Source organism: Convolutriloba macropyga, unplaced genomic scaffold (assembly GCF_964194025.1).
Source record: "Convolutriloba macropyga unplaced genomic scaffold, txConMacr16.3 SCAFFOLD_5698, whole genome shotgun sequence".
Classification (NCBI taxonomy): domain Eukaryota; kingdom Metazoa; phylum Xenacoelomorpha; order Acoela; family Convolutidae; genus Convolutriloba; species Convolutriloba macropyga.
Window position 1 is genome coordinate 1470 of NW_027450333.1, and position 14419 is coordinate 15888.

A 14419-nucleotide genomic window follows, 5' to 3' on the forward strand; every position below is an offset into this window, starting at 1 on the left:
GAGGACGAGAGGGGGGGGGGGGGTTGACCTTTGTCCGTCGCAGCATGGCTGGCGAGGCTCATGGCAGTGGCTGAGACACTGCGAGCCTGCACAGCAGATGTGGCATGTCAGCGACGTGCGCAACACAGAGATAGAGCGGGTGAGGATGGGTGAGGGTGAGGACCCGGGAGGAAGGGGAGATGTAGCAGTGCTTCAACCGGTGCCCGTAGGTGGGTGGTTCTGCATGAGATCGCACGCTGTGACATACCGTCTCTGCATGCTTCTGCCACTTAGCCCGGGCTGCGCGCTCTGACTTGAGCGTGGACTCCACAAGCTGTGCCGTGGGCATGCCGTATGGGGTGCGCACCGGTCCACAGGACTTCAGACCAAATGTTGGATGCCACACTTGGGGAATAGAAGAGGACATGCAGATGTGTTGCAGGTGGACGTCGGAGATGAGGAAGCGAGTCAGGGTGCAAGGTAGGGGAGGTGTGTGTCTGGCTGCCCACCTCCCAGTACGCTACGTCCTGATGCATGTGGACCATCATGATGCACATCAGGCCCAGGCAGATCGCTCCGGAGCACAGCAATAGCCGCCTTTCCGCCTGCCTTGAGAGGTCCATGGCATGAGCAGGGCACTGCGGGCCAATCCTGAGCCGGTCCCTGCTCAGGTCTCAGCACCAACACGTCTGCACAACCTGTCGTCGTCTGTGTACCGTCCCTGAACCCACCCTTGCCAAAAGCTAGGGAGAAGAACTACATAAACGTTGGACTCGACAGGACTCGAGCACGTTCACCAAGCGCAATTGTGCAGATCTTCTGTCTTCACAGGTGCTGATCCGAAGTATCCGCAACTGCGCAGTGCGAGGTTTACGAGTCCACCGCAGCAATACGTGGCCTTGCCGGCTTCAGCTAGCGCGGCCCATAGGGCATGAGAGGAGAATCAAGGCATCGGTCAGGGTTGGTCAGTTTTGGTTCAGTCGCTGGCTGGGGATGATCATCAGCTAGTCGGCCAGTCGCGCTCTTCTTTGTGGCGATTGTGAATATTGATATCATCGGGGGTGAAAAAAAACCGATTTGGTGTAAGGATATACCCCCGGCCGGCCCTGGACCGCATTAAAAAAACGGGGTGACGACGGAATTTGCGTTGGGCCGGGTACGAGTACGAGTACCAGCTGCCCCCAAATTTAATTTAGGGAAATTTACAAAATGCGGTGCTCAGAAGCCAAAAATTTGCAAAATGAGGTAAATAGGGTGTTTTGCAGATTGCGGTGCTTTTTATTTTACATAATGCGGTACACTGAATTGTGCTCCAGAATGCGGTGCAGCCCGGTTTTGCAAAATGCGGTTACCACCTCCGGAAAACACCCGGACGGCTGTGCATCTCGTGCTGTTTGCCGTTCATTTTCCGTCACGTATTTGTACGTTAATTGAGTGTTCCGTGAAGGACGTACCACGGGACACGTAAAGCACCGTGTCGACCGTTTTTTTCCCACCCACGCCCGGGAGAAGGTGGAACCGCTATCAGACCGCTATTCAGAATTGAAATTCAAATTAAATTCAAGCCATACCGAGCAACTCTTGAACTAGCTGAGGATCCTGTTTGGCCTGCAAGTATTCGTGGCTTATCCGGATAGCACCTCACAATGCAAAAGTTCAACCGACCGTGTTCTGCAAACTGGCACTTTCACACCGCATTCTGCAAACAGCATAAGCACCGCAATCTGCAAAACACCTATTTACCGCATTTTGCAACATTTCAGCTTTTGAGCACCTCATTTTGTAAATTTCCCTTTAATTTATATATGCATGGTGCCTATCTATAGTATGAGTAGGCTATCTATACCCCCAAGGCCAGCGGCGCCTGGTCTTCGATCCGGACTCGAATCTCGGCTCGAAAGAGTGGGGCAGGCCGCAGGGGTTTTCGACCCACCTTCTCCCTGCCTGGGGTGAAACAAGAAACGAGCTACCCCAGGGGGCAGGGTATCTCTCTAGGCAGGGCAGGGTATAGGTATCCCCTACCTGCCACCCCGATAAACTTTACTACCCTACTACTACTTATTAGTTGCCGGGGTATTATTATCTCTAAATCTGTCTAGCTGTGTGGTTGCCTTCGGGTCTTGTATCGCTAATCAGCCCTTCACCTACCCTAGAGGCAGCTCAGCGCCATGTTCGACTTTCGAGACTCAAATCTCGGCTCGCCCCCGGCAGGCAGGGTTTTTTGTTTTTTCGACCCACCTTCTCCCGGGGGTGCGAAAAACTTTTAAAAAAATAACACGTTAGCTACTCTAGTAGGGTAGGTAGGGTTCCTACCGATACCTACCCCCGAGTAGGGTACAGCCTACTCGTCCTCTAGAGCTCCAGCCAGGGCCGAATACGGTACCTATCCTTACGTAGTACCAGGAGTCCCTCCTGGGCCCTGGCCGGTAGGTAGGTACGAGTACTGTAGTAGCTTGCCTATATACCCTACACTACTCGTACTCGTACAGTCTACACCAATCACCAATGGCAGTTGGGCGCCCAGGTTGGCCGGCACTTCGCAGGCAGATCAGTTCACAGCTAGACCGGGGCATCAGGTCATGGCCGGGCCGCCGGCTCGAGGGGGTACGAGTCGTACTAGCAGGAGGAAGTCCTGAATAGAAGTGTGATTACGAGTACTTCCGGTGATAGTGTCAGAATGTAAACTGTACGGCTGTACCCCTGCGTAAACCTTCGTACCAGCTACCGTGAAGTTACGCGCTAATACACCACACCACGCGACACACACTCTCTCCTACCAGCCTTCCCACATCTCCTGGACCTGACTTCTATAAATATAGCTGAACTGATCCTGACAACCAACCAGACAACCTGACAACCAGACAACCTGAACAACAAGATACGATGTAACCACTCATTTCAGCCAAACTGGCTAGCGCCCACCTGCATACACTCAGACACACATTTTGACATGGTTTCGGAGCAGGTTTATCCTTGGATTTATCCTGAGAACTGATGACTCGCCTACAAGACACTGTCGCTATGGAATCTCAACCACCTGGACGGCCCCCTGGTCTTCCTCTATATTCTAACGTCACTGGATCGATACTTTCTTCTACCTGAACCTCTCTCGCCTGGACCTCTTGATCTTTCGCTGCCGTCATTCTGAACTGAACATTCTGGACAATACCTGGACATCCTGGACAAGACCTGGACTTCCGTTGCGGACACTACCTGGACTTCTCTTCTGGACAGCCACGACCTGGACTTCGCTGGACCGACCGACACCTGGACATTTCATCTGGACAGAATTGGACATTCTGGACTGAAACTGGACCGACCCGTGTCCAACTCGCTCGCCGACCTCATCTTCGCGGAAACGCACCATCGCTCACCATCGCTCAACCTCGCTCACCATCGCCGACCCTGGCAACGACTCCAACAGCCCTGGCCTCTCTCTCTGGCCACGTTCATCGCTAAACGCAACGATCGTCGACACTCGACTCAGCAAACGCTCTCTTCTCGCTCAACGTCTACACTCCCCACTCCTTTTTCGTCTTTCCCTCACATCTGCCCATCATTCACCACAGAAGTCTCGAACGTACCCCTGTACACCCAATACTCCCCCAACGTACACCCATTCACCCAATACTCGCGTACCTACCCTACCATTTTCGAATTCCCTGAAAAACGTACCACCTACACCGATACTCCGCGGTTTACTCGCGCTACAGCCGAGCGGGGGTGTCAGAATGTAAACTGTACGGCTGTACCCCTGCGTAAACCTTCGTACCAGCTACCGTGAAGTTACGCGCTAATACACCACACCACGCGACACACACTCTCTCCTACCAGCCTTCCCACATCTCCTGGACCTGACTTCTATAAATATAGCTGAACTGATCCTGACAACCAACCAGACAACCTGACAACCAGACAACCTGAACAACAAGATACGATGTAACCACTCATTTCAGCCAAACTGGCTAGCGCCCACCTGCATACACTCAGACACACATTTTGACAGATAGACATATTTTTCTCCAGCGGGGGCTAGCGGGTACCTACCTACCTAGAGCGGCTTGGGGTGAAAAAACAAGAGAGCACGGGTACGAGTACGATCGGTAGTACTAGTTTTTGTACGTTCGATATCGCGCGCGCAGCCAGATCGAAGGAAGCGCTTCCCTTCACCTGCCTGGTCAGGCCTGACTGGCATGACGCTGTTGAGTGTTGATTTCAGCAACGGGCTGCCTGCTGACTCGATCTAATATGCACGTCCTACCGAGCGACATACATACGGATTACGGGTACTATACCGGCATATGCATTGTAATGTACTACGTGCAGTGTACAGCTGCAGTATGATTCGAACTAGCGATATAGATAGCTCATGTATGTTGCTCAAGCTGCTCATCACAAGCACATGTGTTGCATGGTCTACAGGAAGCAGCAGCTGGGTGTGGGGCCAGCCGGGGGTGTCGCACCCAGCGCTGTTGTGCTGCAAACTACAGCCAGCGCACTCTTTCGCAACTACTGAAGCCAACTACTGCCTTCCTCGAGGTCACGAACTCACGCGCAGTTGTCAGCACGCGAAGGCAAGGGCGGTGAAACTTGAAAGCGCTCAAGACAGACAGGCGCAAAGTAGTGAGCTGCGTTGCGCTCGGGCGCTGATTTCATCTCGGTCAGGTTGGATGCTTTTCCTGGCTTGGGTAGCGCTCAACCCCCGTTTCCCCCCTCCCCCCTCCACTTTGGCGTGCCGCCCGCGGGGATCTATCCTGTGACCTGTCACGTCATGTCAACTTAGCCTTCCTTCCTCCATTGACCATCTCGTTGTAATGGTTCACACTTACTTGCGGCACCGGTGTCATCATTAGCATCATTCGTTCCGATAATGTTCCGGTTTCGCCACGCCATTTCCCGATCGGCATCTTACAGCTGAAACAGCGCCCTCGCCCTGCGCCGACCTCGCTTTGCGGTTGGTTATGAATCCTGCACACAAGGCGGTTCCGGTGTCCAATGGCGCAGAAAGTAGGTTTTCACGTTGCCAAGCCGATACCTGGCCTCGGCTCCCGAAAGATGATAATTTCCGTCGCCATAAAGACGGATTTCGTTATCTTCTGGGTCTGCTACCCGAAACCGCTGTTGATGGGCACGCAACTGGTCCCCCCCCTCCGCCCGCGACCCACAACACCAGGTTTTCGGGACAGTTCCCGCATGCCATGGGTCTGTTGACTGCTTTTGGACGAGCATCTGCGGAACTTGCTGGGTTAGTCAGGACGATTAGACCCTAATACGGTAACCTCAAATCGCAGGCATTTACTTCCGTGCTGTCAAATCGCCACAGACTGTTTCAGGCAGAGAGCATGGAAGGGATTCAGCTTTTTGGCACGCTGTACTTAACATACATCCCCTCACTCCCCCTGCCTCAGCTGGCTCCAGGATTCTCACTTCATGGCACCTGGTCATTCTGTGTGTAGGTGCTGTCTCATCCTTTGGAACAGGCACTCGTGACAACGTACCAAGATGGCAGAGTTCACAACTGACGTGCAAATGATGTTGGGTGGCCAATCTTTGCTGGCAGCAGCACTTGGGCCACCGCCTGCTGTACCCGAGGTTCCTGTTGTCGCCCCTGCAGTGGCAAAGACCACCCAGAAGAAGGGACGCAAGCCAAAGGACGGGTAAGCTTGGCTTGACCGAACCCGTTTGTGTTCGTAGGAAAGGGAAAGTGAGGTTTCTGTCTGCGTCCTCACTGGGAAAGGGGCGCGCCAGCACCCTCTTCGACTGAGACTGGGTGAGCTCACTGAACATGTTGGTATCATGGCTTGCAGGAAGACCAAGAGAGTCAGAGCTAAGAAGCCAGCTGATGCACCCCGCCGTCCCAAGTCTGCTTACATGTTCTTCCTGGCCGAGTTCCGTGAACAGTGGAAGGCAAGTCCTGTTCCCTGCCCATTTTACCGACCCTAGGGGCTGTGATATTTACTCGCTAAAGATGGTGACTGTTGCTTGTGCCTCCAGTTGGCCAACCCAGATAGCAAGAAGGTGTCGGAGGTTGCTGTGGCAGCAGGTAATGCTTGGCGGTCTCTGCCGCCTGAAAAGAGAGCCGAGTACGAGCAGCAGTCCCGCGCTTCAAAGGTCCGAAGGCGTCCCAAGGCATCATGTTGTTTTTTCCGTCTTTCCGAACCCCATTTGCTACCTTCTAGATGCGCAGCTCCTTCTCCTTTGCCGCCCATGCAGAGCTATGCTTGTGCTGACATGGGCACGCATTGAAATGTCACAGGATGAGTACAAGTCCCTGATCTCCAAGTATGAGGAAGATCATCCAAAGCAAGCAAACCGACCGAAGAAAGAAAGGGCACCTGGCGAACTGAAACGGCCCCAAAGTGCCTACTTCTTCTTCCTTGCAGACTTCCGTCTTCAGTTCAAGGTAGGCACGTAGGATTGTCCCAACTTCAGTTTCGCAGTTATTTTGGACGCAAACTTAACGCCATCTGCACACTTACCAAACAGGAGCAACACAAGGGTGAAGTCATTTCTGTTTCAGTTGTGGGCAAAGCGGCTGGCGAGAAATGGAAGCAGCTGACGCCAGAGGAAAAGAAGCCGTATGAGGACATGTCCAGTGCAAGCAAGAGCGAGTACGCAAGGATGAAGATGCTCACACCTGCTGAACGTGTCATGGTGGCTGCCGCTGCAACGATGCAGCAGCAAGAGACCGGTGGTGCACCCAATGGCCTGACTGCACAACCCATTCCCCCTCCACAGCAGGCAGGAATCCTTGTCTAGGACTCCAGGGCATGGGCTATTGGAGGCTCTGCATATTGATCCCCAGCTTCGCAACTTCAAGTCTAAATGTCTCTCTATCTATAGCATGCCAGGGGGGGCAGAGCCAGTTTCCCTACCTAGCTGTGACTCAGCCTGCCAGCCCATTTGGTCGCATACGATAGCCAACTGCATAGTAGTTCTAAAGACATCACAGCTTCAGCGGTCAGGGATTTAAAAGCAAATTACAAACATTACTCTTGTTATCGTATCTGTTGTGTGCAACAGCCTGCAGTTTCTGCATGGTCAGTCTCGACGATGTCATCACCGCAGTCTGGCAAAACCCTCAACACAATGAGCTTAAAGAAGGGTCGTTGCTGTTGAGTATTCAGGCTGCGGGCTCTTGTCCCATGCCAGCTGAGAAAGCTAGTACTGTACTCATAGTTATTGAAGGGTGCTACGTGTAGCGGTATATCACTCATTTCCTCGGCCTGGCTCGGAAGCCGGCATAGAACAGGCACTCTAGATGGAGCCGAGTCCTCTCGAAGCCCATGGAGGCGTTGTGTGCTATGCCCCGTGGTTGTGGAGGTGGCTTTGCACATGAAGGATTCATACAAGAATGGATGATTTAGGTAGTAGGGTGAAAGGATTTTCGCAGTAGCGGCGTCTGGAAGCATGGCATTCAGGTCCAGATGTAGCTGAGTCCAGACTCAGGACGTCCAAATTGACTTTGCAGGCAGATTTCTGGGAATACCTCACGCACACGATTCAAATCGCGAAAAGTAGCCCTAAATACAATGCACGGCTGACAGAACAGGCGATGTTATTTGATGAACCTGCACAATGCACAGCTGTGACGTAGTCCGTACCTAGATGCTGATATTAGGCGGCCTCCAGGGAAGGAAAGTCAGTGCCCGCCTACCCAGCTGCAGTTCTTTCTCTCGCCATCTGTACACTCACGGCTCAAAGTGTTACCCACAACAAGTCACAGGCCGTACGTGCATCCTTTCGTGCATTAAGAGCGAATTTCTCTCTCCCTAATTAGATCTAACTACGCGAATTATAAAGGATACGTGGACGTTTTCCTGAGAAGGAATCGGCCGACAGTGTTTCACTAGGGCTGGTGCTCTTTTGGTGGAAACCTCGTGGAAAACTCAACTCACCCTTCTTAGATGGTGCCAGCACCTGACAATATCCTGCAACCTCACGAGCTCGTTTGAACAGACAAAAATATTGCGAACACGATGATCAGAAAGTTAGGTATGTAAGAGATAGAGTGAGGAGATGATGGCCAATGCTGGTGGATACGGCCCTGTTGTGTTGTTATTCTACCTGCGCCTGGCTTGGTTGTTCCGATATGTGCTAGGACAGGGCTGGTTACTTTCACTGAGTTGGTGACAGGTGCGGCTCGCCGAACGTCTATGTGTATACACCGCACGAGTAGAGTAAACAGTGACAGGTGGCCTGTCCGTGCAGTATGTATCCTTCCATCTTCTATTGTCACATCTGCTTATCTCGAAATCAAGCCAGGAACTGTTTATTTAGTGTTTACAAGGTCAGGCATGACGAGCGGAACAAATATGCAGCAAACGTTTCAGCCGATCGACAGCTGGCCAGAGCTTGTCGGGACTGAGGCAGTACGTGTATAGGTAGGGTACCTACCCCCTAGCACGTTGTGCCTCTAGAGAAAAGAGAGTGCCTAGTGCCTACCTACCGAGTCGGACCAGGATTGCTCTCGGACTACTATCGACCTAGTAGGGTACCTAGCCGGTACGAGCTGTAGCTGACTAGCTGTTGCCCGTCGGTCGTGTCGGACGGCCCAAATCGGACAGCCTATGGTACATCCATAAATATTATAATGTCTATTGGATTTTATTATATCGAGTAAAGTGTACAATTACCGGAATATCCGTATTCGATATTCAGAACTAATCCTGAACCTACTATGTTTTAAATATAATTTATATACAGTGTATAATAATAATAATAATAATAATAATAATACTATTTTATTAAATCTGATTAGAAAAACTAATAATCTTGAAAAACGTACAGGGATGTCTAAAACAGTTCGTCAATCGACGATCTTGTTCCAGTCTCTAGAGTTCTGATCGAGGGGATACCATTCGTCATCTTGAGTGACGCAACTAGCTACCCAAGGTCGCCACAAGCCCAGCAACACCGCGATGCCAAGCCATCAGCACGGCCGACGAGGATATACTTAATCAGTTCCCCAACGGTTGAGATGTCAGTGTGCCTCCTGCACTTCGCAATTGCCGTTCGTCGCCTCTGTTTACACATCGAACGCCTTACAGTCCTTGAACTTGTTACCGGTATTACTTGTAGGCAAGCAAAATGTCTCTGAAGCACGGATTCCCCTTCGTGGCACTTCTGCTGGGACTGATGACTGCAAGCGCACAGCCCGGGTTTAACCCGATGGCTGGCACAAATGTAAATCCGGCGATGCTGCGACAGGCCTTGTCTCAGTTTCCCGGGATCACCACGGGCTGCGTGGACCTCCTTATCTCCCAGCTGACTACCTGTACAGATTACTTCGCAGCTGTTCAGAACAGGTTTCCCGACATTGCCACCGCCGATGGAAACGAAGTGCTGTCGTATGTCACGAGCAATCCTCCGTCCTCCGGCTGCTGCGCGGCTATCAACGAATACAACTCGGCAAAATGTATTTGCGAGGAGGGCGCGCTTCCTCTTGTTCGTCAGTTCCCTGACAGGTACTGGGGGCTGCTTGAGGCCGGCAGATGCCCACAGATGGTCGGGCCAGTGTACACACCAGAACTGTGCTGAATACTGCACAAACTATCAGACAATACGTGGGCTACGTTACCATGTGTACAGCCAGCACATTGATGATTAGCGCAGTAGCTCCAGCCTCCCCACGAATCCTAATTACTCCGGAGCCATAAGTACCACCCATGACAGTACCTAGCTTGCACCGCAACACTGTGCTGAGATCTAGCAAGCTAGAACTAGGATGATGCGGTCTCCGAGTATTCCCAGTCCCAGCCAGGCAAGGGATCTTCGAATTGTAAGAGCCATCCTTCTGGGCCAAGTGATAGCTCCTCATCAGTCAGCAAACACCGGTCCAAGCGCCCTGAGAACAACACCCGCAAATGCTGCGTGAAGCTCGAGGTGAAAACTAGCACACCACATTCACTCCCATGTGTATCGAAATGCAGATTGGAGGGTAGCCAGCTCCCCTCCTCCTTCCATACACTACTGGGGCTATCACCTCGCATGTGCTCCTCATCCATTCCGATGCCTATGAATACCAGCTCCTGCATGCGGTCTCCCCATGACGCATCCCACGCACTGGTATCGACCTCGGGATCATGCAGGGCGTCTGGGTCTGCTGCGTCCCATAACCCACTGTGATCCGCCGCATCCATGGAAGCAATCATACGAGGAGTGATGCCACACACAGTCTCAGTGCAAACTCAAGGGAGAAACAACGTAGACAGCAATACTCCGCAGGCAGAATGAATTGGAAAGGGAAACTGCGACAGCTGCCTTGCAGGCCATCCCTCGCACCTGTACTCCCCAGACCAAGATTGGCCCGCCGTCTGCCACAACCCCCTCTCATCATTGCGCGTTGCAAGCCAGAAGAAGCCTTTAGATCTCAAGAGCCCCGGCCATTCTGTCTCGAGCTCCTCTGCAAGGCGGACAGGGTGGAACGGCTTCTTGGCTGCGTATACAAAGCTTGAGATGCCGTGGACTCCTTTGCCCGCAGGCCTGAGGAACGTATTCCAAATCTTAGGCCCTCACGTTCTACCTGCTAAGTTTGTTCTGGGGACCACGCACCCAGCCACCAACAGTGTGGACCTGCAGCCTCGTCTGCAAATTCCTGCTCCCTTGCAACATACCTGTGACTGTGTTCCTCGTCATGACTATGTGAGTGGTCATGACTATGTTCATGATCATGAGAATGGCTGTGCCCGTGACGGTGCCCGCTGTCTGCCCTCTCCTCTGCGAATTTGTTTAGCATGTCAACCCATCCGGCCGCATCTTCCATCTCCTCCATGTCGAACCTCTTTGTCAGCACCAGCTCACTCATGGGCACAGCTCCAAAGTTGGATGTGATCACCTGCGGTGATCCGATTCAGAGACCGGACGCCAGTAGCCCACGGATCTACATCCAGAACGTTGCCACCAGGAGAGGATGTGGGCGGTTCGCGGCAAGAACCGGTCAAAAGGGAACAACTTGGCAGAGAGTCACATTGTCTGTAGACCAATGAAGCACACCTTGGCTTTTGGGTTAAGCTCTCGCAGCAGAGCCTTCAGCTGCTCAAGATCTTCACTTGATACACAGTCCGTTTTGTTGACTAACAGCATGTCAGCAAATTCCACCTACCGACGTGGGAGTTGGCAACGATCATGTCAGCGTTAAACAGCTGTCCATATACAGTGTCACAAGACACCTCATGTGTGGCATGTAGTCAGAGGGTTTAATGGCTGCCAGTGGGCTGCACAGCCCTCATCCTCCTGTTGTTGTGCCGCACGTAATGTTATGCTGGAGAAGTCCTGGTGCGGAGGGACAGGTAGGAGGGCATGAGCCTCGGCTTAAGGGGGGTTAGCATGGGGCTCGGGATCAGGACTGGCGATGGTGACCTGTGGTGGTCAGCAGGTAGGGGCAGTGACCAAGGGAAGGCGGCGAGTGAGTGAGTGTGTGTGTGTGTGTGGGGGGGGGGGGGGGGGGGGGGTTCAACCTGCTCCACCATTATGTCCGAAACAACCCTGTCATCCTCTTCATGGGCGTTGAGCCCCACTTCCTCCAAGTCCTTTGCTTCCATGACATCGTTGATGAAGCGCGGGGCATCAACGACTGCCAGACAGTAGCAGCCGTCAAGAGCAGGCATGTTATCGCACAGGTGGATTTCCTCACACCAACTGCCAACACAGGCCTGCAACAACAGCTCCTCATCTCTCCTGAAGCCGACTCAGAGGTTGCCTCTCCCTCCCCATCTGACCACCACCAACCCATCCGGTTGCCTCGTCAGGGGGTTCCTGTGCCGCTCTCGCCTGACTTGCATAGGTCCTCGCGCACCTGTTGTTATGGTGTCTAGGTAGGCCACGTCATTGAGTTCCGAAGGTGCATAGTCCGCGTATTCAGCGAAAAGGGCAGCCACAGGCATGGGTAGAGCGACGCCTGTGCTCTCCACAATTACGAGGTCGAACGCCTGCCTGTTTGCCAGGGCTCTTATCGTAGCAACCAGGTCATCCTTGAGGGAACAGCACATGCAGCCATTGGACAGCTCCATCATGGCGGTTTCATTCACTGTGGCATCCTTCAGAAGCTTCTCATCAATGTTGATATCCGCCACGTCATTCACCACAACAGCAATGCGGAGACCTTCCTGGTTAGATAAAACGTGCTTTAAAGTGGTGGTCTTCCCCGCCCCAAGAAAACCAGACAGTAGCATGATCGGGACACGTGTATCCGCTGAGGTGCTGTCGGGCCTCGCATGACCAGCAACCTCTGCTGCTGACGACCGCACAGTTAGGCTCCGCCTGGGGGCATGATCAGCTGAACGGCAAGCGGTTGAAACGGATCCGGGCTGCCCGGATGTCTTGTTATCACTAGGAGCTCGCAGTGCTCTAGCGAGGCCCACGTTCACGGTATTGCTGAATTTGCGAGACGTTTTCAGGAACGACAACTCAGACCTCCGAGTTCCTCTGACGGGCAGCAAGCGCTTCAGAGCGGCAGTCGCCATTCTCCCGGGCATCAATTGCTCAAGCACAGCAACTTCAGAATGGGCGTTTCTTCAGTATTTGCTCCGCAGACCGGCCTGAAGCTGGGGTTGGCAATTCCGCGAGCGGCTAGAGTGCCGTGGACCCGACTTTTAGTTGCCCAGACCCACTACTCGTAGTCGTGGCGGCTGCTTGTTGCATGGCCTACCCTTCACTGTACAGACCATTCTACGCGCATGCATGACATGCCAATACTCGTATTCGTACAGTTGGTACCGATGTACATGAGCAGGGCTAGCTGCACAGGCCACAGTGCCCTGCACATTTTTTTTTCACTGCACATAATATATGGAAATTGGAATTAAGGGTACATGCAGATGTACCCTACATCCGCGGGTAGCTCTAGAGTCCCTCCCTACTCCTGCTGCGGTACTGTTTGCACAGGCCACACATGGACGCATGCAACGGCGTGTGACTGCGAACATGCACGCAGGCACACCCGCCCGCCCGCGACGGTGTCGTCGTGGATGTGGATCACAGTACATGCAGGTGGCTAATGCCTTTAGTAGCAAGCCATGCAGCTCCCGAGCCGAAATGTTCTTTCCCCAACACTTTCAGGAGGGCCTTGGACGTGGGACTTGGCAAGAAGTGCACGCGTTGATCCAGACAAGAAACTTGAACGATGTTGCAGCCGGCTGTCAGAATCTAAACTCTGATGTCGATCGACTTGTAGGTGCAGTCTGCTGCATCAGTCAGAACTCTCTCTCTGTCTCTGTCTCTGTCTCTGTCTCTGTCTCTGTCTCTGTCTCTCTCTCTCTCTCTCTCTCTCTCTCTCGTTGTCCACCGCTGTCCATCCGGTCCTCCCTCCCTCCCTCCGTTCATCCATCCATCCACTTCTTTCTTCTGAAGCCCAAATAGCGGTGTGTTGTCCACAGCTACAAAGCGCAGGCCTCCCAATATGTCCTTCCTCCCTGGAAATGTGCTTGGCCCAACGCTGATAGACATCACAGAAAGAAACACCCGCAGAGAGCTAGGGATAGCAGGGTCCAAGGGGGGAGAAGACAGCCAGCTGGAGCCCTACTGTGCACTGTGCACCTTGTGGCAGGGGCCTAGCCTAGCCTACCCCCGCGTTGCACGCAACACAGGGCCGAGCGATGTAAATAAGCGTGAATTGTGTTACAGCGGAGGCCCAGAGCTGTACAGATGTGGTGCTCCGCATGTGACCGCTCCTGCTCATGGGCATGCGGGTCACTGCGAAACCTCAAGAAGCTGAAAGTCCTGCAGCTCTATCAGCACTTCGTTCCTGCGGAACCTCGCGTCCACGGATGGGTCGTTGTACCGCGCTGTGACATAGCCCTCACGGGCCTTCAGGCCCGCCGAGAGCAGTTTTGTACGCAGCTCCTCCTGCTTGCTCATGGCCATTTCCTGAAACATTCCACAAAAATTGAACTTCAAGAATTGCACTGTGTGCGAGGGTCCGGGCCCGAGTCTTCCAGCGGCCGTCAGTGCTTCAGTGTTTAGTTTGTAGGACACCGCTCTTATGAAGGACAGTGGTCGGCTGATCAAACGAGAGCCTCAGACGGCGCCGACAGGAGGGGGGGGGGGGGGGATCGAGGTGAGGGAATGGTTGGCGAGAGCACAGGGAGGAGCAGGGAGAGGGACAGGCCTTGGTATCCTTTGGGCCGCGGTGACAGAAGGGATATCAACACTGCAACTGGATGGGGCTGCATGACTGCACCTCGGTGGCAACTCCGTTGAAAGGCAAGGCGGCGAATACACCTCCTGGCCGGTCCTTGAGGGCTATGCCATCCTCCATGGGCTGGGGGGCACTGCTTGCTCCGTCCTGCTCTCCGGAATGCAGAAAGCGGCGCTGTTCAGCAAGACAGCTAGGTGTGGCGACGTTGGAGCAAGCTGGGGCGAGGGGGAGGACGCGGGGGCACGGGGCGAGTTGAGGTAGGGAGGGGTCTGGGAAGGTTGGAAAGCAGCACTGAGGGTAACA

General features: G+C 53.4%; 2 protein-coding genes across 4 annotated transcripts; one reads left to right on the forward strand and one right to left on the reverse strand.

Moving 5' to 3' along the window:
• Positions 1 to 4546: 4546 nt before the first annotated feature.
• On the forward strand, positions 4547 to 6957 carry LOC142355808 (high mobility group-T protein-like). Of its 3 annotated transcripts, none has more exons than XM_075407856.1 (6): positions 4547 to 4644; positions 5436 to 5636; positions 5787 to 5886; positions 5974 to 6090; positions 6236 to 6382; positions 6466 to 6957. In XM_075407856.1, exons 2-6 carry the CDS (start codon positions 5482 to 5484, stop codon positions 6736 to 6738), a joined length of 792 nt encoding a protein of 263 aa, XP_075263971.1. In that variant the 5' UTR covers positions 4547 to 4644; positions 5436 to 5481; the 3' UTR covers positions 6739 to 6957. The 3 variants fall into 3 exon arrangements, with proteins under 3 accessions (XP_075263971.1, XP_075263973.1, XP_075263972.1); XM_075407858.1 differs by having other exon boundaries at positions 4558 to 4639; XM_075407857.1 differs by lacking the exon at positions 4547 to 4644 and adding an exon at positions 4734 to 4986.
• A 2619-nt stretch (positions 6958 to 9576) lies between these two features.
• LOC142355807 (zinc chaperone YciC-like) lies at positions 9577 to 12504 on the reverse strand. The gene is made up of 7 exons (XM_075407855.1): positions 11777 to 12504; positions 11439 to 11554; positions 10975 to 11079; positions 10596 to 10816; positions 10264 to 10464; positions 9965 to 10101; positions 9577 to 9826 (listed from the first exon to the last, which is right to left on the reverse strand). Exons 1-7 carry the CDS (start codon positions 12453 to 12455, stop codon positions 9702 to 9704), a joined length of 1584 nt encoding a protein of 527 aa, XP_075263970.1. The 5' UTR covers positions 12456 to 12504; the 3' UTR covers positions 9577 to 9701.
• Between the last annotated feature and the right edge of the window lie 1915 nt (positions 12505 to 14419).